General features: G+C 39.0%; 1 protein-coding gene across 1 annotated transcript; it reads left to right on the top strand.

Annotated features, from left to right (window-relative positions):
• The first annotated feature begins 24 nt into the window (after positions 1 to 24).
• On the top strand, positions 25 to 13,552 carry LOC130696185 (uncharacterized). Its single transcript, XM_057519266.2, has 7 exons — positions 25 to 796; positions 3,790 to 3,927; positions 6,110 to 6,250; positions 9,013 to 9,076; positions 9,149 to 9,199; positions 9,983 to 10,167; positions 12,135 to 13,552. The coding sequence occupies exons 1-7, from the start codon at positions 541 to 543 to the stop codon at positions 12,314 to 12,316; spliced, it is 1,017 nt and encodes a 338-aa protein (XP_057375249.1). The 5' UTR covers positions 25 to 540; the 3' UTR covers positions 12,317 to 13,552.
• The last annotated feature ends 13,646 nt before the right edge of the window (positions 13,553 to 27,198 follow it).

Here is a 27,198-nt window from a genome sequence, read left to right as displayed (position 1 = left end):
CATCGACCACGAACGCGAGAAGAAAGATATAATGTGTACAAGGGGTGCCCAGCAACGCCCAGCCACTCCCATTGCCGCGCGTGCACTGCGCTCCACGAGCAGCGCGCAACCGAAGAATAGGAAGGCATGTGCTTGATAAAACGGATGACAAGCGTTCAAGAAACACACGTATGTATGTGTGAGTCAAAAAGTGTAGACTCGCACTGAAAATCTCGCAGTTGGTTCCGGTGACCGTTGCATCTCCGGCGCTTCTCTAAGTTTTCTTAAAAAACAAAAACAAAAACGAATTCCTTACAGGAAAATAAGAAGTGAATGCCATCAGTTCTATGGTGCATAAGGGAGTAGTGCGATTTTAGTGCGCTATCCTGATTATATTTTAAAAGAACTTGGTTCATCGAGCGCAATTAGTAACAAAAAAAAAACGAACAAAAAAGATAAAAGAAAATTCGATTGTGAAAAAAAAAGCGCTAAACACTTTCGATTCAAGTGATCTACTGGGCAGCGTGTATAATTAAAGATACGCAAAAAAACACAGACGATATGATTTGTCATCGGTGGTTAATTGTGTTGGCCGTAGCGCTCGCCTGTCGTTCGTCACGATGTCTCATCCATCCAAAGTCCACGTCCAATTTGTACTCGTCATCCGATAATAATCGCAGTAACAACAACGATGGCACAGCCAACTCTCGGTCGCTGACATCTGACACGCAGGCTGAAGCGCTAGCCCTCCATTCCGGAACAGCCGATAACGCCATTCAGCAACCGGACCAACGCTGGATCAAACCATCCCCAAAAGGTTTGAGATTTTTCTTTTTTAAATACGTACAGTACGTACATCCATTCGTTTCTGACACGTGACAAATAATGGCATTAAAAGCACCGAGGAAGTTCGAACGAATTGCATTTTCTGTGTGTAATACGAAAAGACTTTGCACTTTGAAATTGGATGTAGTCGCAATCCTGTTGCCAATGCGACTGTCGAGTGTAAGCAACAAGCGCGTTCATAATAAATGACAGGAGAGGAGGGGGGGATTCAGGATACATAACGAGGGATGAGAGAAGAGATGATGATGCCGTGGCGCGTGGAATGAAAACAGGACTTTCCACTCACGGGGATTTGTTGTATTATGTATACTAGATGGATCGAATTTGCACGTTGCCGAGTCGAAAGGATCGAGGCGGCACGAGTACATTTTTCATTTTTTTTTTTTTGTCTTCCCTTTGTACGCTCGTGACTGTACGCATGCTGGGGTATGTAAATTTGCATTGAATCATAACCCAACATTACATCAACTATTAAAATAAATGCATTTCATTTTTGTGATGAAGCGAGTTTTTTCTGATTCAAGTTGGGTTTCTTTTGCAATGTAAAAAATAGGGTTGTCATAGATACCGCTTAGATTTATGTACGGAGCTCTTCGTCCATAAACTCCTTTAAATATTCAAAGCGCTCTAGAGTATAAGCCGCGATGATGGTTCGCATCGATTTTCACGTAGGCACCACCACAGCAACTGACTCCGTGCCGACTCTACGTTAGTCTACTTACGCATTTGTTATTAATCGTAACCGTCCGCTGCCTGAATTTTTTTCTTCCACACATAAGCCCATTTGCTTTGTTTTTTTTTTTTTAACATTTAAAATCGCCTTTTCTTTCGAATTGGGAAGGCTAATTCAGTTAAATAAATGAAAATGGGTACGGCGAAAAAGAAAAGGTTGGCTGTGTAAATTTGAGCTGATGGCGGCTGGATCGAGGCAGCGGAATACGCATGAAGGGCTCGGTCTATATGATGAATTCAAAGTGACTGCGAAACATCAAAAAGCGATGATAAGGCAAAAGATGAAAGCCAACCGACTTTATTTTAGGGTCCCTGTATGGAACTTGCCTACTCTTTTAATGCTAGCTTTTTATATAAAATATTATACGAAGGAGGCCAAAAGCATAAATGTCTATTTATTATTGAACGGCGTGGGATGGTTGTTGTGCGGATGGCAATGCAACTCACTGAATACGTTGGCCTCTTAAACGTGATGATTATTTCGTTTAGGACTCTTATTCGTAATATATTCCAATGATATTGGTCATCTACTGCTGCGTCTATGGGGATCATCTACATGCAAATATAAACTTGCCTCGTCCATTTCTTTTTGAATAGGGTCTGTAACGTGTATATCGTCTATATGTATACAGACGTTTCGTTTTCAATGCACCTTTCACCGTTCAAACAGGGGCGGACGGTGTTGCTTCTAAAATAGACCTTAAGAAAACCGTCAAATCTATCGTACTGATCCTAATTTAGAATTCATCCAACCACGATCGATGGCTCGTGATATTTGAACTTGATGCATAACCAATTATGACGTGGCTTTGTATTTTTACTACTAAAAATACATATAAACATAAACGTACGTCCTATCGACAACATAATTGTTACGTGTACAGCAAAGCCACTCTACATAATAATCAGAAACTTTATATTAACCTCAACTGAGATGCAACCGTAATTTGGTAATGGCTTTGGCCTCATACACAATTCAACTGTGCTGGAGGCTTGCTAAGAGTCGCAAATGACGCAATCAAACTCATTTTGGTGAAAACCATTGTTTCGTTAAAAGACCTTTCCTTTTATTTTCGCAGAATGCCTTAAGTTGCCAAACAACCAAGGCAAATAAACAAGATTTCGAAGGCAAGTTGCGCAATACAAATAGACCGGCGACAACGTTTGCTCGCCCTTAGGAGACCATTCGACAAACGAGACACCAATCAGCAGCTTAGAAAAGTTGGCCTCCGAATGAGAACTTGACCAGCCATGCTTGCGAAATAAACAAACACAAGACAGGCGTCCAAAGCCTTGCTATGGTCTTTCAAGATGCCATTGGTTCCAGCTGTGCTTCGTTTTATATATATCTATTATATATATTTAAAAAAAAAAAAAAAAAAGGTTCTTGTGTAGCGAAGAAACAAGATCTGCACATAGTTCTATGGAACAAAGAATTCGAGTGCAAGCATGTAATAGCTTGTAATCGTCCGTGGTGTGTACGTATGGCAGAGAGATGTGTCCACGAGAGAAAGCTTCGTGAGAAACCATCCATATGGTTTTTTAACTCTTCTCGAGTCTTCTAATAATTTTCTTTTCTATTTTCATATGAAAATGTGGAAATCTCTTTTAAATCGAAATCAATGCAGGCGTTGCCGAATGGTTGATTTTGTAGTCTATTTTTTCAGGGTAGCGTGAGTGAACGATATTAGCGATGCATTAGCTTACAGGTCTATATACGCTTGAAGTATACCTAACATACGTTAAATGATTTGACATGTATGGGCTATAAGAACATATCGTTTTCGCGTAGGTTTTAAAATGCCTCCGTTTGGATTTGGATGTTTTTCATTTCTCTATGGAACCTTACCGTTGACGTGGCATATTTATTACGTTTGCACGTACTAATCTATTTAGACTAACTGAGAAATCGAAACGCCAACGAAAAGGTGACGTCCTATATACGAGTGTTTTTATCGATTCATGACATTATGTGTGGACGGCGCGGGAGGTCTTTGAGGACGACGAAACACTTCTACGTAGACCATTTGCTGTGTGACACATCAATCTGTCTATATCCTACACTTTAACATTTGAACTGCGTATACAATCGAAAACAGACATCCGTAATGCGATAGGAGAAAAAAACAAAACAATAAATGTATAAATTGAATTTTCGATGTTTTTTTGTTTTCAGTTGAACGATATAAAAACGTCTACATTTTTTTTGTGCAATTGAACTACTGTATATAGCTCTGCGACTGGGCGATAAATGTTCGCAAACGGAAGACTGCAGCTTGGTGACTCATTCGCACTGCGACACGGAGAAGGGCGGCGTCTGCGCCTGTACTCCACAACACCCCGTCGAAGGTGGCACATTATGCACACAAGGTAATTTCTGTGATCCACATATTTTTTATGCTTCCATCACGTGTTGCCGTCTCTAAATGATATTCGATGACGCAATTCTCTGCATCATTCTTTTGTCTTTTTTTTTTGTTCTCTGTATACAACTAGATGTACGTTTACAAAGTATACGTTTTTTTTTTATTTTTAACGATTGCCGCAGTGGATATAACCCGTAGGTACCATCAGTGTGTCGTGTGTGTTTGCGTAGTAGACATAAGATTGAGATTGAGGTATCGCGTGACGTGAAAAATTCTTCGTGTTTTTTTTTTTTTTTTGATTTCAAATCTGAAACTATTTTATATGTAACCGAGATTGAATGTTTATGTAAGTGTAGCCAGACTGGGTTAAAGACGAGGTAGTTGTTGAACGGCTAACGAAATACTTAAACTGTATTATAAACTGAATCAAAATAAAATTCCAGCAGACTTGAAAAAAAGAAAAGAAGAAGAAGAAAAAAAGTTTGTTCAAAGAATAAACAAACAAGCGACCAAACTTGAATGTGCAAACAAACTGTGTGCTGCTACCATGCAGGGACACAAGAGACTTTTAGAAGGAAACAAAAGAAAACGAGAAAACAAAAACAAAACAATGACGTTATAAACAGAATAAAAGAAAGGGGAGGCCAAAAGTGGCAATGAGAATTGAAGAAAAACTTTTGTTGTTTTTTTTGGTTTGTTTTTTTCCGGTGGGACTTTGGGGAAAGACGTCTAAAGGTTGCTTTTGATAGGCTCTTTATAGCCGCCTCATTTGCTATATCCCCTGCAATATCGACAACTTCAACAATTAAAAGCGGATACGTTGATATACATAAAAAAAAAAAAAAGACGGGCCTCCAGTTTTTATTGACTCAGTCCATATACAAACGCTCTTTTCCGCACGGGTAATTTACTGCGTTAGCCAATGAACAAGGTCGATCGATTGTACATCGTAAACCGGGACGTGCTATATTACCTTCTACACGGAGTTTTCTTTCCCTATATACTACTGCACCAATAAAACAAATCAACACATTTTTTTTATCCTTTCTTAGCTTCCGTCCGATTGCGATCGTTCTTCGCCAACGCCTATAAGCTCTAATCAAATATAAGTTAGTGGTTTATTTCGTTTGAAAATATTTCGAGGGCAAGTCTACGCGAAATTAAGACATGTCATGTTTCCTAATGAGCTTGTACCATTTTTATGGACGATTTGATTAGACGGAAATGATATTATACCTTTATTTACAAGTATAGGGCTTGGTGCAAATGAAGGGAACTTATCATGTTAGCCGTGTAAGTAGATGTAAATGATATATTATGCAAGTGGCTCAATGATTCAGCTCGCCAGTGGTGTTTTTTGGCTCGACAACAAGAGGAAACCCTGCGACGTTGCAGTTCTTGTGTTGCGGGTGAATGAATAATCTATATATAGCGCTGTATGACAGCGTGTGTGTGTGTGCGCGAACGTAAACTTTTTGTGGCTATGACGAAGCATTAGCACAAAGCCCGAACCCTTTGAAACAATTCATTAGATAGACCCGTCTCCCTGCGTATGGTGTACATACGCCCTCCGAAAAATAGAGCAACGTGTGCAGTTTGACAGATGCGGTCTCAGCGCTAATATCTACTTTGACGGCCTCGTAAGCCGAGTATATAGAAGGTATAATTATGGTGATGTAAGTTGTCCTGCTGCTCTACGTATATGTTGAAAATAATAATAATTATTATTATACGGCTATAGCGCTGCTGGGGGGAGGAGTGTATAGAACGAAGTGTTTTAACGTTGGAATGAAAGTTAATCCTTCTGAAATTTGAAGGGGTTGTTGTAAGATGTGGCGTGCTATTTTCTTTACCTTCACTTTTTTCGTAGAAGGGTATACCTGACGTGGGTGCTGTCTCTAAGAAGTCGGTTGCGACAATTAAACTTTGGCGCAGTCTTAATACGAGTTTTGCATGCATAAAACCACCCCTCGAACACGAATCCATATAAGAAACGGGAAATGGGATCGGCATATTCTTCTTATTTTTGTTATTATATAAGAAAAAAAAGAGACGGGGGGGGGGGAGGGTAAGAGAAACATTGGCAAAAATCGAATTCTTTTTTTATACGCAATTGTTTTGTTTTAACTGATTTAACAGAATTAAAAAATAATTCTTTTCTTTTCTCTCAATGGCCGAAAATTTAGGGAGGCAGTTGAACGAGAGTTGCAGTTTCAACGCCCAGTGCATTGACAGCGATCGGAACATGGAGTGCCACGATCACGTCTGCCAGTGCGCTTACGATTTCAAGCCAACTTTCTACATCGGTGGCAATATCGTCTGCACCAGTAAGTGCAGCCAGTTTTTCTTTTTTTTTCCCTTTTCCTTCCTTTCTTGTTATCTTGAAGCCATAAAAAACAGAAAGCTGCAACAATATTTCTGATCAAATATTGATGTGCGCGCTTGGCCAAACAGAAATAAGGAGCTCGTAAGCCTATCGAGCATCGCATATTTATGTATCCAAGGGCACATAAAGTATGAAATGTAAAATAAAAAAAAGATGCATTCTTTGTTTGTTGATACAAAGAGATGTGGCGTTCCGTAGATTTTGAATTTCGTTCTGGCATATAGCAAACGTGTGCCAAATTGTGTGTAAATGTTGCGGCCCGCAGTGTTGACGACGAGCTATGCCTTTTGGCCGCATTCGTATAGCGGCAGAAACAAGTCATTTTATAACGCACGAGAGCAATACGCATACGCCCATACACGCCCAACAAATGGCTTCATAATAAACCAAGTCGATATCGCACGATCTTAGGATGTACTACGTAAGCACATAAATGTGTATTACAGTTTAGTCGTGGACAACGTGGTCCGATATTTTGGTAACGATATACAGAGTTCGCTATATCGTTATGCATTACAAACATGAATTGTAAGTATATATATTGTAGACATATGCCATTTTTTTTTAAAGAAAGATTTCTCGGGTGGAAGGGACGTCGCTGTTGTTGGTGCTGGACAGTGGCCTGTACAAAGAGGAGACACTCCCTGCGTGGGGTTTTTACGGCATATGGGGTAGTTGGCATCTTGCATAGCATTCAATCTTAGTAAGTGTATAACATCCATATGGAATAGCTGGATGAACAACACACGTGTGCAAAGGCAAACGAAAGAGAGTATCCAGGGAAAAAAATAAGGTAAATGTAATAGATGTGGGCGAGGAGGTTTGTAGAAACCAATCAACTCCATTTGATTGCCGTGCGATTTTGCGCAGGTTACACTATACGTCTATGTTGCTAAAAGTGTGTGACAGATGTTTTCGTAAATTATTCTTTAGAAAACACGCGTTAGACTCTGTGCGTTAGACATCTTTGTCACCCAACCGTTAACAAAAAGGAAGGTTAAATTACTAATCTATTCAATGTTTCTTTGTGGTATTTGAATGTGTATCGGTTCGATCAAAGAACTGCTCTTCCGTAGCAGCCAAACTTTTGATTTGATGTCTCGTGTTTTCCAACAACTTCAAAAGATCCAGATTGTTCTCGTGTATTTTAAGTGTCGCCGGTCTGAACAAACGAGCTGGATCTACGAATAGTTATTTATATAGAATCGACCTACTACGAAACTGAGAATCAAGTTCCCTCTTGCTCATCTTGTGCTTGTTTTTCATCGTTTTTTATGTGATGCTCTTCGATCTGTATAGTTAAAGGCCAGGATATCCGAAAATGTAATCTGACCGAGCAGAAAGAAAAGTTGGAATCCCTCCTTTCCCCTCGGCCAGCAAAGCGAAAGTTTTGTGGATAACGTGGGGGCCTTTTTTTTGTTTGTGGCAAACTAGCCTACAATCTTAAGCTATCAATCAATAGTAAATATATGGTTTCTAAAGTGAGATATCATCATTTCTATTTTATTTACGCTGGAGCACACTATTGCCTGTATGTAGGTGTGACGAGTGATTTAACAACTTTGGGAGCGTTCGTCTGTCGTTATCGACTTGAAAAGGGCCTCCTCCAACTATTGATGATGCTCAAAAACTTCTCGTGCAAAGTTCATTCAACGTGAAAAGTCGTGAATGACGCACGCCCTAACGCATCTTTTTGAAGAAAAAGAATAAGTTTTGCAGCCAAACTATTATTATTTTTTTTTAACTGAGTAAGAAGGAGATGTTAGATTTAAAGTTTTTTATAAAATATTTTTCACATTTTCTCTTGAAAGATTATAACTCAAGATTAATTCCTTAGTGTTGAATGTTGCGCGTCGACGACACGATGTTTCGCTAATAACCTTATGCAGATGTTTTTCTGCGGTAACCACACGGTGGATAACAAATGCAAATGTAAGTGCGAGGGAAGAAAGCAATGAAAAATTCTATCGTGCACTCTCTGCTGTACATGAGACGCGTAGGAAAAAATAGGTCATTTGCATTCAAATCGCCGATGTTGCTTGATAAAAGGCGATGAACCGAAAAAAGACTTGGATTTCCCTTTGCGTGCGCAAAATTCTAGAAACCTGTACGACCCACGCAAGGACGGCGGAGACGCCTCACGTTGCAGCCTTGTATTTCTAGAGTCGTTAATGGACATTGGCTCTCTATACATATACACACGCGGGAGAATGAATATAACTGTGTTTTCCCTTATAAGCGAATGACGAAGAAAACCGAGGGTGCATGACATAATGCAATTGAATCGATCGATATACTTTTTCTTGCCGAGTGGTTATAGCCCAGTTGTCATTGACCTTTGCCTTCTTTGTGTTGCCATTGTATTTATATCGCTAGGCTATGGCCGGGCGCAAAACAGGGATGCCTGTTGGATCGGGAACAGTGGCAATAGCGGAGGCTATCGATTTAGACTCGTTTCACGTTGTCCTGTTTGCAGGGGAAGTTGGTTGCGAAAAAACGGTGGAAAAACAAAAATTTATTCGATATTTTCTATGTTTTCATTTTTTTTATCTTGAAATGTATTAAGACGCATTGCTTAGTTTGAATGGAATTCGTAAATTTTTTTCAAGAAAAGAACAGAATGGGCTATTAAACAAATGTGCAGTTGAATGAGGTTCCCATTTTAAACGTTTATTTTCTACTTTTATTTTATTTGTTTTATAGGTACATCCGTATCGGATGAAATGGGAACTTACATCAATCCGACCATGATTGGAGCCCTCAGTGGGTATGTTTTACGATAACAAACATGTTATCAAATATTACGAAACAGATTAAGTCCTTGAAATGTTGATTTCAGGTTAATTCTCATGTTCATCATCATGTGTGTCGTCCTTCGATTATTCAGCAAGTAAGTTTTCTTTTATTTAATGCCATTTTTTTATATTGTTACGCAATCACCCATTGGTTCACGGCGTTTCCTTCAATTGAACCCCAAAACTAAAAGGCTAACGAAAGCCGTTGTCCGAGCACTCTAGATTAAAGGAATTAGGAACTGTAATTTGGTATCCAACGTCCTTGGGTTAGAGCTGCTGCTTCGATGCGGTAAGACTATGTAGTTTGTCTTTCATTAGTGCACGGACGTGCGGGGGAGGGGGATTTTCGTTGTTAGAATGGATGATCCTGGGTATTGTGTTGGCACCTGGGTATGCAGGTACAAGTGGCCAACGGTTCTAGAGCAGGACGAAAGCGCACGGTTAGGCTTGCCTTCGTTTTGAGGTGAATACTGGGCAGGAATTATAGACCGTGCTGGCCAGTAAGGCACTTCTTTTAGAGACATTCGTTTCAAATCCGGCACCGCAACAAATACATTTCATTACTGTACCTACACGAAATCGGGATTGAAATGAGATATAGAGAAGTAATTGCTACAGGAACATGCATTTCTAAATGTTAATGAATTAAACAAATTCATTAATTGCTCGATGAATAAGTTGGAAATCATTCGACTTAACACAGGTGGCTTCTGCCTATTGTTTGTGTTCTTCTTATGGAAATCACCTCATTTCTTCAGAGGTTTCATTAAACAAATCCTGTACATCCATTTTATTTGAAACCAATCAAAACATTATTTTTCTTTAAGTCAAACAAAAACCAATAATGCAATTGAATTTTCAATCGTTCTTCGAAACAGGGCCAGATGGAGGGAGAACCGCACGATTTTCAACACGCCAAATCCGCGTTTAGCCAATGCATCACTCCTGAAAGAAGTGACGTCTAAACAGCAAGTGACAGGAAGTCGACGGAGCAGTTTGGCCAAAAGTGGCAGCCGACAGTCGTCCCTGATTTCGATCCCACACGCCCATCTTGACGCTCCAGGTGATTTTCTTTTCGCTTTTTTTTCTCCTCAATCTCTCAAAAGCAGCATATAGCTAACCGTCGTACATTATAATGGCCATTTTAAGTTATACAGAAATGACTTTTTAGCATTAATTTCTACGTGTCACCATACAAAGCGCTTTGAAAAACATCAAACAAATGTAGCCTACGTTTTTTTTTTTTTCGTAAAAGTAAACGGGCAAGATCGTAATTTCCCAGGAGAAAAATCCATCTGCTTGGCCCATTGTGTGGATGTCTAGCACAAGAAACAATGGCACAATGTTAAGGGTACACAGCCCCAGCTGATGCCATTTTGAAATTCCCTTTCAAACAGAATATAGACTCTACGTGCGTCGTATCAGTCGCATATATTTTAAGTGTCTCAAAATTTATGGAGCCAATGAATCACTTCGTTGGTACGCATGTCCTTTAGGATTCTGTTTGCAGTACGAGTTCGAATAAAAATGAACGAGTGGAATGTTTTTTTTTTTTTTACAATTCTCCATACTGAGCGTCAGCACCAGCGGCAATCAATACTACTGAAACCATTGGACAGTCTAATGTCAGTGCATTTCGGTTATCATGGGTGCTTGCGTCCTGTCGTATTACTCGCGTTCGGTATTGAGTGGTAACATAATTGCACTCGGAGTTATCCTTTTTTCTTGTAATTATCCTTTTAGTCTTGTTGGTCAACCATTGCCAATGCTGGATGATGTACGGCAGATGATGTCCCTTCTCGTTACATAAGCAATGAACGATTTGAGTTCTATTCCTTTGCGTTTCGATGCTTTAAGATATCTTGTATACGGTGCCATGACGTGGGTATATATACTGTAGACATAGCTGCTGGCTATCGGCTAACAATGCGATCAAAGTACAGAATAACTAAGAAAATAAAGTGCGTCCTGATCGAGACGGTGATCTTCACCAGGATTCTCGGACTCTGGTTTAAGTGCAGATTATCATCTGACAGCTCCATTTTTGCTTGTGACAGTTTGCCCTAGAAGGACAACGAAGCGATTGGATCGTGAAACGACGTGTCAAATTAAAACTGAAGATCTCTTGTTTAAGCGTTACGCATCGCCAAGTGCAATCTCTTATAATCTGCATCCACGACGGATCTTGATGAGGAAGTCCAAATTACCAAGCAGCGTGGACGTTTCCCCTTAGCCGAAACATTAAGCCCATTCCATCTACAAAAGCCCATTTCCGTTATGTGCAATAACACGCTTATAAAAGAGTTTCTGGCATCGAATTGCATCGCTCTAAACTATTCAAAGACCTCACGTGAGGCCGTGTAGCCCCAAATCGAAGTATTATGGACCCCCCTTTTAAATATATTCACAGCCGCTAGCAAAAAAGGGAGAGCCGTTTACACAGGTTTTATTGATGCCTTCGAGGAGCACTAGTTCAGACATTTGCCTGTCTGTGTTTCTCTGCTCGCTTACAAATATCGATCGTACAACAACAACACGAGTCGGGTGCTAGGCGTAGGCCATTGGGGAAAAAGGTTATATATGTACAATATATACAGTACGCAGGATGCTATGGCAAAACAAATACAGCAACGCCAAACACTATATATAACTGTAGTATTCGTCTGTATACACGCTCTAATGCTCATGCTATATAACAATATATATACGGCTAGATATCTATTCCGTAGATATATAGTGGGTTCTGTACGCATAGCATCAACGTGTTTCACGCTGATGGGTTTCAGTCCTGATGGGAAATCCTGGTCACTGCTGGCAACACTTTGCCCTCTGTCTATTAAATATTTTTTTTTTTGTTTGTTTTGTTTTTTTTATAGGTTTTCTGGGTATAGTAAATAGAAGAGGGGCAAAAATAGCCTGGGCATATAATGGAATGTTATAGATGTTGACCGCACATTGCAGTTGCTCTTTACGTGTAAAATATAATTTTATTTTGAATAAATTTTGTTTGTTTAATGGGCCAATATTTAGGAACATCTCGTCGGCCTTCGTTGACACGCTATGGACCCAACGTGACCACTGCTACAATCGCCACCAGCACTAATGATGGAGGCAGTAGCAGCGCGTTCGCCCAACCATCCGAAAAGGAGAAGCTACTTGATCAGAATCAAATCTGCGTCCAGGTCGACGAGCAGGCCATTTCATCCGTCTGAAAAATTTAGAATCAAATTCCTTTCAAACAGCCCTATTTACTTGAATGGATATAATAAAAGACAAATCGACGAGATTGGAACACGGACAGAATTTTGAAATTGTTTTTATTGGTCGGAGTTCTTCGCAGCTATTTTTACCTTTATAATACGTCACTGTCCAATCTTTTGAGACGAACATCATCCAAACAGAATTGTGTGTTTTTTCTTTATCATTTATTTCATTAAATCCATTATGAAATGGCAAATAATAACAAACAACTAAAGCCTATATACAGCTTATAATTACATTATTGTAATAATTAGGATTTAATATATATACATATATATATATATATATACGAATATAGAAAAAAACACACACTGTAAAGCAGACCATACAGCGATATAGCGTACCAGGAGCCCCTTCTATAATAATTAAATTTGTTTTACATCTTCCCAAATCAAATTATTTCAAAGGCCCCCGAAACGCCATTCGTGCTGCGCTAAGAACAACTGTGTGCTGCGTGCGCGCGTGTGTATGTGTGTGTGTGTGTGTGTATGCCACCAATCTGTGGGTTCATCTCATCAGCTTTATTGCCTTTCCAAATGATTTTCCCTTTCTTAATTGTATTTGCTCTGGTCTTCTTTGTAGTATTCCCTTTTTCTTATTTAATAATGTAAGTTGCTTCTATTGTATTTTCTTTAATTATAATCGGCTTTTATTTTTAGTCTTGAATTGAGTTGTATTCTGTTTTGGGGAGGGGGAGAGAGACAAAATGTGTTCTTTCCATCATTATCAATAAAAGAAGGAAATTTTCTTTATTCGAGGATTTAATATTGATGTTTAGTTTATGTTTGACACTCTGTGCATTTCTTTATCTATTTATTCAAATGATAAAATCCACCTCCCTCCCCCCAATTTGTTGTATTTATCGTATAGTCTTGTTCTCAATATTTTCCATCGTTCGTTCTTGACCAGTCACACACTATTTAATTATTATAGGCGAAACCGTCTGTTTATTCATTTTGTCTATCATTAGGCGTAAAGACAATTAAATATTCCTGGCTGGACGAGATGCCGTTGCAGAAACCTAAGAGTCATCCCAAACAGTTGCGCTTTCGATATCACCAGTTGCCATTCAAGCTTTACATGCTTTTCTATGTGTGCTCGATATTCTATATTCATATTTAAAAAAACAATACTACAAAAAAAATCATTCCCCTGCTATTTTGTATACGATAATTGGCTTTGTTTGCCCTTTTATTCACATTTTTTTGGCATTAAATTATCAAATGTTCTTATCTTTATTGTTCGTATTTTGTACTCTTTGTAAGTTAACAGAACACCCGATTACTAACATACTGTATTTCAATTTGTCGAATGTTTTTTTTTGCCTTGCGAACATCGATGTATATAAAAGAAGCACATATTACTGCCATTTGCATATGACCATTCTTTTTTGCTGTTTTTATATATTCATCACATCCAAGATTTTATTGAATAGCAATAGTTGTGTTGATTTTCTCCCGCATAACGTGCACAAAAAAAACTGAATCGCACGGATGCCCCTTTGAATACATTTTTGTTTCTGTTATTAATCACATCTCGATATACTGTCATCCCTCGCTGCCGCCCTTCTACTAAATTTTTTTTTTTTTTCTTAGAACATAAATAATAAAAATTCCTTTTTTAAATTCGATGGACGTCCAATCATTTATCGACATAGGCTCATATAGACGTATAAAGAACGTGCCAATTCAAGTTCTATCGTTGCCTATCTATTATATGGTTTGTACTGTGGTGCCAGTATATATATATATAGTGCTGCTGTGGATGAGGTTGAAAGTCACGTAGCTACGTAGTAGTCACGTCCTCATTACGTATAAATATTATATTCGCTGCGAGCAGTGGTTCACATCCTCAACACGTAGGCACGCGCCTCCACACGACTACACAGAGCAGAGATATGCATGCGTGATAAATTTCATTCACCATGTCCGAGCTGTGACCAAGTTTTTATTCTTTACTATCGTACGCACACTCGGATGCTCATGCTGCGTTCGTTTTGATTGAAGTGTAGCTTCTCGGAGCTTTTAGCTCCTTAGCACGTACCAAGTTCTTCTTTTTGAAGTAAGCCAATCAGATCCAATTAAGTTAAGCATAGAAGTGGGTGTGGGCGTTGATAAATCAAGAATTATTTTGTTTATGTCTGTTGTTTCCAACATTGAACGAGCTCTGTTGTTTGAAGCTACGCTTATTCCAAATCGATGGCCATCAGTTTCATTTTGATGTTTTATGTAGCAGTTTTAAACATATGTGCATACAGCAGGTTACATAAGAAGGTATATCTGATGTAAGGAAACGGGCACTTCTATATTCAGGCAATCGTATTAAACGTGTGTACAGGAGTGCTGTGTAACAACATAGGCTATTAAATAACCATTCAAATTTCTTGTTGCTTTCTTCCACCTTTTCTTGGTAGAATTTAATGGTTTTTTTTTTATGTTTGTGGCTTTGCTTCATGGGGTCGAAAATAAATGTTAGTATTGCACTACGGCCTACATTTTTATGTGTGCTGTAGTATGGAACTTTTTATACTGATTTGCACCGTATGTAGACTGCACATCGGTGCCTGGCTGACCTGTATGTGCTCACGTTTGCTATTAAAAAGCCAGGCCAACTAGAAATATCCATAACAATAAAACGAGACGTAACAGTCGCTACACTTGACGAGTTGGTATACGTAAAGGCAACGATCGATTCAGCATAAATCATTAAAATAGACGTCAAGATAAAAAAGAAAAATACGGAACGTTATTCGACTCTATTTTGTCGTTATAGCTAGGGGAGAACAGGATTATTTGGGACACAGGGTATCTCCTGTGTTTATTTTCTTTTAAAGATTACAATCAGTCGTGCGTATGGTGTTGCGTAAAATGCCTACGTGTATCTGACAGCTCGGTACCTATATAAACTCTAAGGAAAGACGTAGAACTTTTCTTGTTCATGTAACTAATTGATTCTGTATACTGAAAAATAAAATATTATGTCATTCAGATCTATATAGCTGGATGTCTATTTTTTTTTTTGTTGTATGTTGAACATGTTACGTGTTTAACTACATACTATTGAAAATATTTAATTTTTGTGATAGCTTCTGTTTTGCAAATCATTTTACATTTTGCGAATAATGTCGGCGAACGCATCAAACGTGCACGCGCACTTAAATAAAGAACGTTGGCCTTCCAGCAATTCTCGTTGTGCCGATAAATCTTGAAACCGAACGTTATAGTGGATATTGCTTACGCTATATATGTCAATATTTTACGTAAATTAAATTCTTTTTCCCCGCCCTTTCCTATGTCCATAATCCTTTTTAGCAGTTTATCTGCATTATGATGTTTGGGTTCATTCTCACTGGCCGCGCTTGTAATACTTTACTTTGCAAGAACAATGCAGACCATACATCATTCCAACCATGGCAAAACAAGGTACAGAACAACCTAAAAGAATATCGAAATTAAACGTTACGAACGCTGTTTTCGTCGTTCCATTTAGCCTACATTAGGCTTTTCTGTGGGGAATGTGCTGATGGGTTGTAAGTGAAAATGGTTGGCAGGACTTACGTGTTGCTGAGAATAAAATGTTCGACTCACGCAGCTATGGGGCTCCCCTTAGTATGGGATTCTAACGTGCATTACTTTGCACGTATACAAAAGGCCAATAGTATGGCAGTTCTAATTATCGCATATATCCTTTTCCCATATGTATAGGCTCCTGCTGTTGCATCGCTCCTCTTCATCGACCCTGTTTTCCCAGCAAGTTAATGTGCCCTTTCGTCACGCGTTTTCATATTTTTTAAAATTATTTTTCCTATATAAGTTTGGGTCTCTCTCGCGCCTGCCTGCCTCATTACATTCGATTTTCATTTTTCGCAGAAAAGGTCATATATCTTTTTATGCGTTGTGAATACCGTAGCTTTTTTAGTAATAATCAGCAGCATGTCAAAAGAGGATCAGAATGCATGTCATAAAAAATAAAGTGTTCGCTTTATATTGAGCAATTTTGTCTTGTTATTATTATTTTTTTTTTTGTCGAGGTGTGGCGCCGTCTATGGTGTCAGTCGTATCATACGTATATATTAATATCAGGATGTTTACACATAATAACTTGTCAACAAGAAATTTTTTTTCCTACAGTGAAATGATTTTGCATTAGCAATATTCCACAAAATAGGTTTAAACACCATCTAGCAGTCCCCAACGCAGAAGAAAAGCTTTTCGGTGTTGAAAAAATTTGCACTAGATGGCATTGCTATTCCTATTTTACATTTGTTTTTCGGTGGAAATGTATTGGAGGAAAAGAGTGTGATGTGGTAATATTAATGTTAATCAATAAATCTGCATAAATTGCAGGATATTATGGCTGTACTATCCATTACGAGTGACGAGAATGAGTATACTTTATAGACACATTCTAGGAAGAACACTGTATATTTACAGCTATCCAGCTAGTTCCTTGAAATGACTGATGACAGGCATACATATGACATGAGTTGGGGTATACATCTACGATGTCTCCAACTAGAATAGAAATGAGGCTAGTTATGTACCATATAAGTGTACGTTAATATTTTTCTTATAGCTACGTTTAGTTTATGCCAGCTTCATTTAGTGAATCATTATACGTCCCGTTATCCTCGTTTCCTGTTCTTAATAGTACCAATCGCACGTCGACAGCCGACCATTCCCATCCTTTTCATCATTCTGCCCACAATTTTTTTAAGATTTTTTAGAATTCTCATAAAACATTATCCTAGCTCTTTTTAGAAACGCTTCCATGAAAGACAATATTAAAACGGGTCTGAATTTCACTTGAACTTTGAGTGTCTTTGGATACAAAGAAAATTATAGGCGAAATATAGAAAGACGATCGCTCTACAAGCCAAAACATTTCGACTGTTTGAGGGAGTTAAGAAAGTATAAGGCTAGTTCATTTGGGACTTTACGTAAACTTTGAAAAGAGCTGCAATGCGTCGAGGCAAGCAGCCGTTTGACAACAACTGAATTCGAATGAGGCTAAATTCAAAACCCAAAACAGTTCCTTTTGGCAAGTTCAAGCGCCAATGGTGTGTAAAACTCTAAGAACGCCTACCGCTGTCCAAGAAGAATTCTGCAAATAGAATAAATTCTAAGAAATAAAATTAATAATGTCCTTTAACACATGAAAGCTTTTATAATCGTATAGTCTAACGAGAGGTCGTCGACTCAACTGTGAAAAAGAAGGAGCCAAATCGAAGGGCAAAGAGACGGTCCGCAGGACGATTTGTGGTAAGGTGATGGTTTCCCTGAATTTACTATCAATTTGCCGCATAGGAGGCCTTTAAACCGGGCTATTACGAGTTCTTGCGTTCCCATAGGTTTCCAAAAAAATAAGTAGAAAGGAAAAACACCTACACAATTTCTACACAACATCAGACTGAAATCCAAGAGAAAAGGAAAAACACCAGAGCCCGGCAACGCAATTTCTTTTTTCGTTTATTTTTTATTAACTTTTCGTTTGCATTTTTAAAGCATTCAGTTGGATGACAAAATTGTCCCAAATAAAGGTTCGAATAAACAAATCACCTTATTCGTTCCTACGCATAGGTTTTTTTTTTAAATGGTGAGAGAGAGTTTAGTTACGGGCTGTGTTTAACCTTCAGATTTGAGAAACGGGTGACAATAAAGAGAGAGAGAGAGAGAGAAATGACTAATTGGATTTTGTGCATTCCGTGTAATATGCACACGCTTACATAAACGTGTTGCTAGAAAACGCCTCCCGTTGAACAAGGGATCATTACGTACTTCTTGGTCGAGATGGCAGCGACCACCATTTTCATATGTACCCAAGCTATAATTGGTCTTAATGAGGTATGAGTCATTAGCGTTACCTGGACAATTCATCTATAGTCTACAGAATTCGACACGTTCTTTTTTGTTTGTTTTTTTCTGAATTTTTGCGTACACGTGGCAACCGGCTGCGTCCAATCGTTGCTTCGCTTTCTGTTAGGACATGCAATCGTCCCAAGCAGTTTCAACGTGTCAGTACCATACAAAAATTCTAAGAGGTAAACCTATACAGAAAATTAATTCGACTGTAACAGATTAACAGTTCTGCTCGTCAGTAGCTACAATGAATCTGACTATAAATAAGCAGCACGTGAAGAGATTTATGTGTATAATGCAAATAGAATTGATGCAACCGAAGAGCCTTGGCGTTTGTGGACGTAACTGTATTTATGTAGTGGTTCGCGAATTGATATGGCTGCGTTATAGTATGCGCTACATGTGGCTTATGTTGTCAAAAGTCACTTGGGATCTCGAGTGGCAGGTCTCTGCTGCCATCCTATGCAAAATCATCACGTCGCCTTGTGATTCAATCAACCCTATAGCCGGGATGTTACATATATGGCTCCGGGATGGGTGTCTATTCGATTGTAATGTACTCACGTCCTCTTTGGTATATAGACCTTTTCTTTCTCGTTTCCTCTGGATAGCTCAATGCAGAGCGTATTCCCCATAGTCTTTCCACCTCCGTTTTTGTTCTCTTGACAGTTTATTTAGAGAACTTAGATCGTGGTTGTCTTTTTCTTGGCACTGTACAAAAGCAGCATCAAGTTGGCCATTGTTTAACCAGTCATTAGTTATTTCAAATGGGGAGTAGATCAATTTCCGTTCTTTATGAAGTTATGTCTAACGCTTCAAAGTTTATTTTCAAGAATTTCCCTTGACATTTCCAGTGGTTCTTTTTCTATTTGTATTTAGATTTGGGGTGGAGAGTTTCGATTTTCTTTCACTGTGCACCTGAGGTCACGTCTCGCTTATTGGAATTGACAACAAACAGAAATTTGCCATTCGTGGTATTCTCGGCAATGGTGTGTTCCGTTATTCCGAATCCGATACGCCCTTCTCTGGAAAAGGAGAAAAAATAAATCTAAAGAAAAATTCTGGCCCATTGAAAATTTTCGAGAAAGTCTACATACAAGAATTCAATACTCTAAGAAATGAAATTTTTTTTTAGATGAAAAGATATATAGGCCAATTCCTAGAATACATAGAACGAACTGTCGGAGTTCAACCACACACCCAAGCCTTTGTCTTTTTTTTTGGAAACATTTCGTCTGCGTATGCCCCGTCACAACAGAAAACGATGTAGAGAGAATACCGGTTCCAGGGCAGAAAAGACAAATATGCAAATTCCAGGAAATAATGTATATACTAGTCTGCATAGTGTATATGTATCCCTTTTAAACGGCTTTCTTTATCTAGAAAAATCCCTGTTGTGACGTAACACCCGTATGCCCAGATGGCAATCTATATTTAAACGACTCATCAGACACATCGAGATGTATATACAGTATATATAGAAGCTTTCTCTTCCGGAAGGAGAGGGGACACGCCCATTCTTTGTGCGTGTGTGGGTGTGTGTGTGTGTGTTTTTCGATGGCCTAGTTTTTTTGCTTGATGCCAGGAAAACGATGGATACACTTAAGCATTAGTTAGCAAAGTATTAAAAGTACACAAACGGCAAGCGTGGGTGGTAAAATAAAGCTTCAATAACATGGAGAGCCTATCATTCAGGAATTATAACAAAAAAAAAACCAACAGCACATTTAGCAGTGGTTTTCCATATGCGCGCTAGTTAGTTTTGTTATTGTTGGTTTTGTTTTTGATGCTAGAAGCGATCAGTGCCGGAAGGAGTAACAGAGGAGTGAAGGAGGGATTAGAAGAAGGAAGCGGATGTATGTGTAAGCGGCCAGACGAAAGTCAATCGTGCGGACTTTCGGAGTGTATACGTAAATGTCGTTCAGATAATATATGGTTGGTGCACGTGATTGTACTGTGATGGCCTTCCACATCATTTAGCAGATTCCTGTAACAGTACGTACCCAGAATGTAGAAACATCGAAGAATTAGGAGGAGCCACATGACAGGTGTCAAAACCGACAACGCCCACTCCGACTATCGATTTATTTATTTTATTTCAATTTATTTCTGCAAAATTGTTCCCCGTCCTGTTTACCATGTAGCCACGACAACGGTATGAATATACGTGCCAAATTTTTCACGTGGCACACGTTAATGTCATTGATTGCACTGCTGGAGGTTGCATAACAAATGGTGCATTTTATAATATTTGCCGGATTGATCTTACAGCATCACGGCTGTTTTAATTTTCAAATTTCTGTGACAGTGAAAGTGGGTGCACATTATTCATCCTCATTGCCAATGGCGAACGTACAATTTCAAAGCAAGTGTGTGTTCATGGGGAACTGTTATTTCCTTGGAAGACTTTGCCTTGAATCAAATGCTACCCACATCTTCCCTCTCTAAGACTTTCCTCCATTTTGTCTGTAATTTGAGTAGCAGAAATCTGGATATTTTGTTTTCATGGTTTTCCTTGAAAATCGCTGTTGCGAGAAAGTCAGTCCTTTTAATTTGGCAGTTTAAAGTAAACCACCCAAGATAACGGAAACCGTACTTAACGTGGACGCTAAATCGTAAAAAAAAAGTAATAAATTAATGGAAATCTCTAATCTGGAATCAGTTTGATATTCACTCCAATAGTGAGGAGGGCCAATAACGTAGCTGACGCATATAGTGATTCCCAGTTCATACAAATAAGGTTACCATTATAGGTGTGAATTACGCAAGACGAGTGCAAAAAGAACACAGCACCTCAGGTTGGGAAAGAAGCAAAAGAAAGAAAAGCTTTTATCCGTACGAAAGTTAAGTTGGAATTAAACCCGTGGAAAATAAATAAAGTCTGAGTCGGTTTGACGAAATCGAGTGGGAAGGCGTTAGTCGGAGCTCGTTGGTAAATGATAAATACCCACACACAACGTGGGCTGCTTGAACGTGGCAACTTCACTGTGCTATAAAAGTAATCAACGTCATCTTTGAATTTGTCACTTTGTTCGCCAAAACTCCTCCTCGTTTAACAAGTAAAAATATCGAATAGCTTTTAAGTTTTGCGAAAGCCCAATAACGTTTTTAATGGAGCCAAATTAGTTTTGTTCAAACTGTCAGACTATTGAATTTGCAACGAAGGGGACAAATGGGAAACTGATGAATCATCAGCGTCGCTTTTCAGAATGATGTATGCAAAAATGAATTGTTGAATTTGCATATATTTATGAGCGATCGGATGATGTGTCAGGCTTCTTCCCTATATGTGACTGTGTGTTTGGAAAGATCTATAGAACTCCACCTATACTAATAGTATTGATTAGAGAATGATGTGGAGAGTGGGAGGTGAAGCCGAAGAAAGACTTGCGTCAGCAGCAAAACAAATAAGGAAACAAAACAAATTCCCAAACATTGAAGATAAGAAAAAAATTATAATTTAGATATGCTGATTTTTTACTACTACTTTGTCTTGTTTAGTTTTTGTTTCTTTCCTTTTCGTGTTTTTTTAAAAGAAAAATGAACAAGAAATGCCAAAAAACAAAAGGCCAAAACTGTAGAAAAAATACATAAAATCGATATGTACACAGATGTCGCATTCAGTTCAGGCGATCGATGACTAATTGAACGGACTGACCCAGATGTTAGAATTACCTATATACAGTAATGAGATTACAAATCAAATGATAATCACAAAAAAAAATAACGTATTTAAGGTAATCAATGATTGGTGGAGTGGTGAAAGGCTTGTTGGCATATCATCCGTACGCACTGGCAGACATTCGTAATGACAGGTACAGTATACACGTCTCCTATCTGTGAGTGCGTAGGGTACGTCGATGAAATGTCTGAGTTCATTGGTTTCTATCCGAACGGGGAAAAACAGAAGCCTTTTATTGCCATCGACATTGGCCACACATTCACGATTGTGTAGGGATTCTTACGTATCGCACAGATACAATAAGGAGTGTGCGTGTTAAATGGATAGACGCACTCACAAACAGAGGCATCATGTCGGTGTGTATTTAATTAGATTTTTTTCGTTCACGAATAAGCAAAACTCATTAATCGAGAGTTTATCGAAATACAGCCCCTACCACATCAAATGTGCCCACATTTGATATTAATATAGAAATTTTTTTTTTTTTTTTTTTTTTTTAAGTTTTCTTTTTTGAGTGGGACTACATTGTGCGGAACTCATTGGCTTCCTGGTTTCGGGAACTGGAAGTTTTACACGACGTGCTCCCCCCTTTTCTACAAGAAAAACATATCGTCGGGGATTGGCGTTAATAGACACACACACACACACATACACAAGCTATAGCCACCAAAACATCTACGGTGGATTAGAGGCTCGCAACATCCGCTTTGCGATCTAATACTGCCACGAGGACCATCACGAATTTGTTGATTGCTACGCGACCGATACACATTTTAATATAAACTTTTTTTTTGTACTTAGCTAAATAGCCTTTTTGCTTGATACAATTTCCGCAAGTTTCGTGCCCACAAAGGCTGTTATATACCACAAGTCGTTGACCAATCCCTTTTTTTGTATACATATATTTCTAACATGTTATTAACTTTATCGCCGATGACTTTCCTCATCAAAGTTTTGAAAAGTAGCGTACATAGGTACCCCCTGCGTAATAAATCCGACTATACAGTAGGTGTAGAGGCGTATGCATGTAGATAATCTGAGTTCGTTCGCCCTCGGGAGGGTAGGCGATCCCCCAGGCATGCGTCCAACCCAGCAAAATATTCCTTTTGCTGGGATTCGATCTTGCTTGTTTGCATGTTTCTCCTTTTTCTGTTTTGTTTTTCAAAGCCGTCTAATAAATATACGCAAAGTTCGTTTGGTTTGATGGCTTCTCTCGTATACATGTACTCAGCGGACGAATGAGAGCTCGACCATAAATGTAGGTGACACGATCTAAAATTAGATACAACGGAATGCATAAATAAAAAGTGTACCAAGCTTCCGCTCTCCCTTTTGCTTCAGTTGAGTGATGAAATTGCGGGTCGGCAATATGCTCTACGTGCTATTCCTCTATGGGTTGTGGACGATGTTCAAATATAGCGCATTCGCTTTACGGAAGTCAAACAGTTGATTGTCTTTTTTTCCTATACCGTACGTCATGCTCTGGTTAGCTTACGGTAGGGGAAATGATAGGTGTACACATGATGAAATTTTGTCGTACGACAATGCACGACTGAATTGAGTTATCCTATTTGTGTTATCGTGTTTCTGATGAGCTACTGCAAATATATAAAGTTAGATTCAGACAAGCGCACATTCTCGAGGCGAACGAAAGTTAACGCACTCCAAATGAAATGATTGTGTTTTTATTTGAATCCACACGTTTTGTTAAGGAAATGTAATTCAATGCTTTCATTGGTCAATGGAGCAAACAATTTCCTTTCGTAAGTTCATACGTTTTGTCTGTTTTTGTTAAGCGATATTCAACATGTGCAAAAGACAGATTTCAGAATAATGTAAGGTCAGCCTTTATTCACGTACTCATAAAACAAGGGAAGAAAGTATAGACTCTTAGACAATTCTGCTCTTCCACCCCATTTTAAATAGGTACTACACGCAGCCAGTAGATTATTCCACATTATGCAGCTAATTTATAAATCACGATTGTTAAAAAAAAAAAAACGACAAGGAGAAAGGTCGAAGATGTTGAACCACACACCCAAAGTCTGTGTATACATGTTTGCTACAATCCCCTTCACCACGTTACACGGAGAAAAAAAAACACGGTTTAACACTGCGCGTTTGAGTTGAAGAATGCAACTTAGCGTTGGCCCGTCTGTGGCAGCTGAACGTCATATATCGTGGCCGTGAGAACGCAGCATGGGGACTGTCACCCGCAGTAGACGCCGCACAATCCCACGCGTTTTTTTTTTTTTTTTTTATATATTGCTCGTTCGGCCGTCTAATGGTGATTGCGCTCAAATCCACTTCGGTATACCAATATCAGACAAACGGTTAGTCCTCTTCGACCATCGAGATGGTTTCCTTTTGAGCATCGAAGAAGTCAACGTACGTTTTTCAGCCCCTTTTATGCACGCGTACGTAACTGCGAACAATTTAAAATATGAAAGGGATCTGGAAAATGTTTGACATTCTATCGAACTCAATTAGCTATTAAAGGAAAGGAAAAAGAAAAAGAAATCTTAAAAGGCAAAGCTCTGTTTGAGGTTTTTTGAACTGACGAAGTTTGAGTTTTCTCTTTGATCCACTTGATTCTGCGTGTACCCTCGATTTTCTATGCACCAACCAGATCCATTAAAAGTATAGACTGCTCGTCAACTATGTTCCCATCGACAAATTTCATCATGATTATATATTCGGCAGACTGGATACACGGGAGGAGGTGGTGTATGCGTATAGTGTCTATTTATCGCGTCCCATATCATCTCCCACTCTTCTTTCTTTCTTTTTTTTTTTTGTACAGTACTCCTTTGATGATTTATATGGAATCTTATCTATACTTGTGTTTATATACAGACTCTATGTACGTATACAGTACGCTGAGATGCACACATAAAGCAGCAGCGGCAATCCATAGATATCCGGCATCTTGTTCTGGATATTCGATCTTTATCCCGGATACAGGTTCTCCCTTTTTTTTTTCTTCTTACATTCTTTTTTATATTCTTCCTTCTTCTTTTTTTTTTTTAGGCAGAAGACAAGAGATTTTTCTTTTTTTTTCCGATCTCCTGATGATGAGGATAGACGTCGAGAAGATGTCAGTGACATGTGACATCTCTTCTGACTAATTGGGGCGTGTGATCTGTGAGTGAGTTGCAGCATAAAAAAAAAAGAAAAGAAAAAAAAAATCATGTACTGTGTTACGATAGCGTTCACTTTGACGGTGATGCTGTCAATGTCAAATCGACCGATGGGTCATCAATAGAAAGAAACAAGATGACGTTAGTGTTCTCCGTGTCTTTCATTCGATTTTTTTCTCTGCTTTTCTTCGACCAAACAAACCCATTAACAAATGGGGAAATGTATTTTTTTTTATTGTATCTAGGAAAAAAAAAAGAACCTTTTTCATTATAGCTTTCATTGGTTGCGCAGTCTATGTATGCACACAGGAAAGCTCTCCATCTAAAACGTCACGAGGTCTTGTATTGCTTTTTCTTTTCCCAATTTTAAAAAGAAAATCTTTGATATCAGATACTAGATTTTTCTGAATCAATCAAGAATGCGCTTTTTTTTTCTTCCTTTTGACAAGCCACTTTGCGTCGTGTGTTCTACGAGAACGGCCGAATACGCAACAGTGACTCGACGCTCTTTTTCGAAAGCCACATCAACTCTTTCGTTATATCCACGCATCATCGTGCCGCAGTTATACGCGAATGATTATTTTAGATGGTGACGTTTGTATTATACATAGACTGTGATGATATGTGTATGTCGCCGACTACGTAATTTGTCATCACGATGGGTGTCCTTGACGAATGAGGTCATCAGCCGATTGCGCCCCAACGAAATTCAAAAACTTGCGATTCGTGTGCGTCTTTTATTTGATGCTATTACGAGAAAACGTAGACCGAAATCGATAATCCACTACAGCTGCGCGTATTGTGTGTATGCCTACAACTGGGTGCTCATTAGCATGATCATCGACGTTAATTATTGAGCAGACAGTCGGAGATTAGGCGTTCCCTTATATCCTATATCCGTTGATGTTGTCGCCATTCTCTAGGACACATTTACGAATCATTAGCCCCTCCTGTTTAGCTGTCGTATAGCCGCAATAGTTTAACAACGGCGCCCAAAATGCAGTAGAAAAACATTAGTTTAATCGTTTCATTTGCTCATCCGTTTACACAAACGAAAAATTCTGAACGACTTGCGGTGATTCATCGACTCGCGCATTCGCATATGTTTTTATTTCAACACAAGACCCATGTGCTTTGAAGCGTCACAATAGATAGGGGGAAAATGAGACCGATCAAGATGTGTTAGAGCGGAAAGATATAGATTGCACGTACATTTATTATAAATCGCGCATTTTGTTTTTCTGTTTTTTCTACTGTTGGCTGCGCATGTGCTACCATTTCTTGAAAGTCTTCTCACGTCTAGCAAGGAAGAGACCAACATCATATTAGATGCGCATAGGCGGCCCTACACGCTGCTCCTCTATACTGGCGCCAGGAGTCAAAAAGAAAAGGGTCAGTCGCAACTTTCAGTCCGATGATATTTGTTCTATCCACACCGCAACAATTGAATCTATATTTTTAATCCGATAACCCGAGCCTGCCTGCCCGCCGCTAGCAACATATATGTGCGTCGTGTTCGTATTTTGTTTTGCCCCCCCCCCCCCCCCCCCCCCCGTCTGGTTCGGCCAATATATTTCTATTGTGTGCCGCACGGAAGAAGGAAAGAGATCTCGATTGTATATATGAGAGACATCCAAACAGGAGCCCAAAGGCCTCATCAACTATAGAGACGCGGCTTGGCGATATACATTGGCCGTCCTGTACGTTGGCTCCCCCCTCCGCATTTTATTCGCTCATCTCGCCGTAGAAAGTGCTAGCTGTTTGCCGTTCCTGCCTACTGTTATATGATTTTTTTTTCTTTTCTTGCTGATCGTCTTGGTCTCACGGAGCCGCTTCTGCGTGTGTGTGTGTGTGCGTGTGTGTTTCTTCCTCTACGTCTGTGTGCTCTGCGATGAGTGAGCCAATGTGAAGAGAACCGCTGCCGACGAGTGGATCATTACCGTAAAGACAGCTCGCCAACCGGACTGTCTCGATTCATCTGCTGAACTAGCTGCCATTTTTTTTTCTTTCTATATATATATATATATATATTCTTTATTCTCAACCATCTCGGCTATATAGCCAAAAAAAGCAGGGGGACGAAAGGCACAAGCTCTTATATATAAATATCGTGAGCCACACTTACTACACTTCAAAGTCGCTCTCAAGAGGAT

Source organism: Daphnia carinata, chromosome 5, assembly GCF_022539665.2.
Source record: "Daphnia carinata strain CSIRO-1 chromosome 5, CSIRO_AGI_Dcar_HiC_V3, whole genome shotgun sequence".
Lineage (NCBI taxonomy): Eukaryota > Metazoa > Arthropoda > Branchiopoda > Diplostraca > Daphniidae > Daphnia > Daphnia carinata.
Note: the sequence above shows the minus strand (reverse complement) of the source record. Positions and strands in the feature narration are given on the sequence as shown.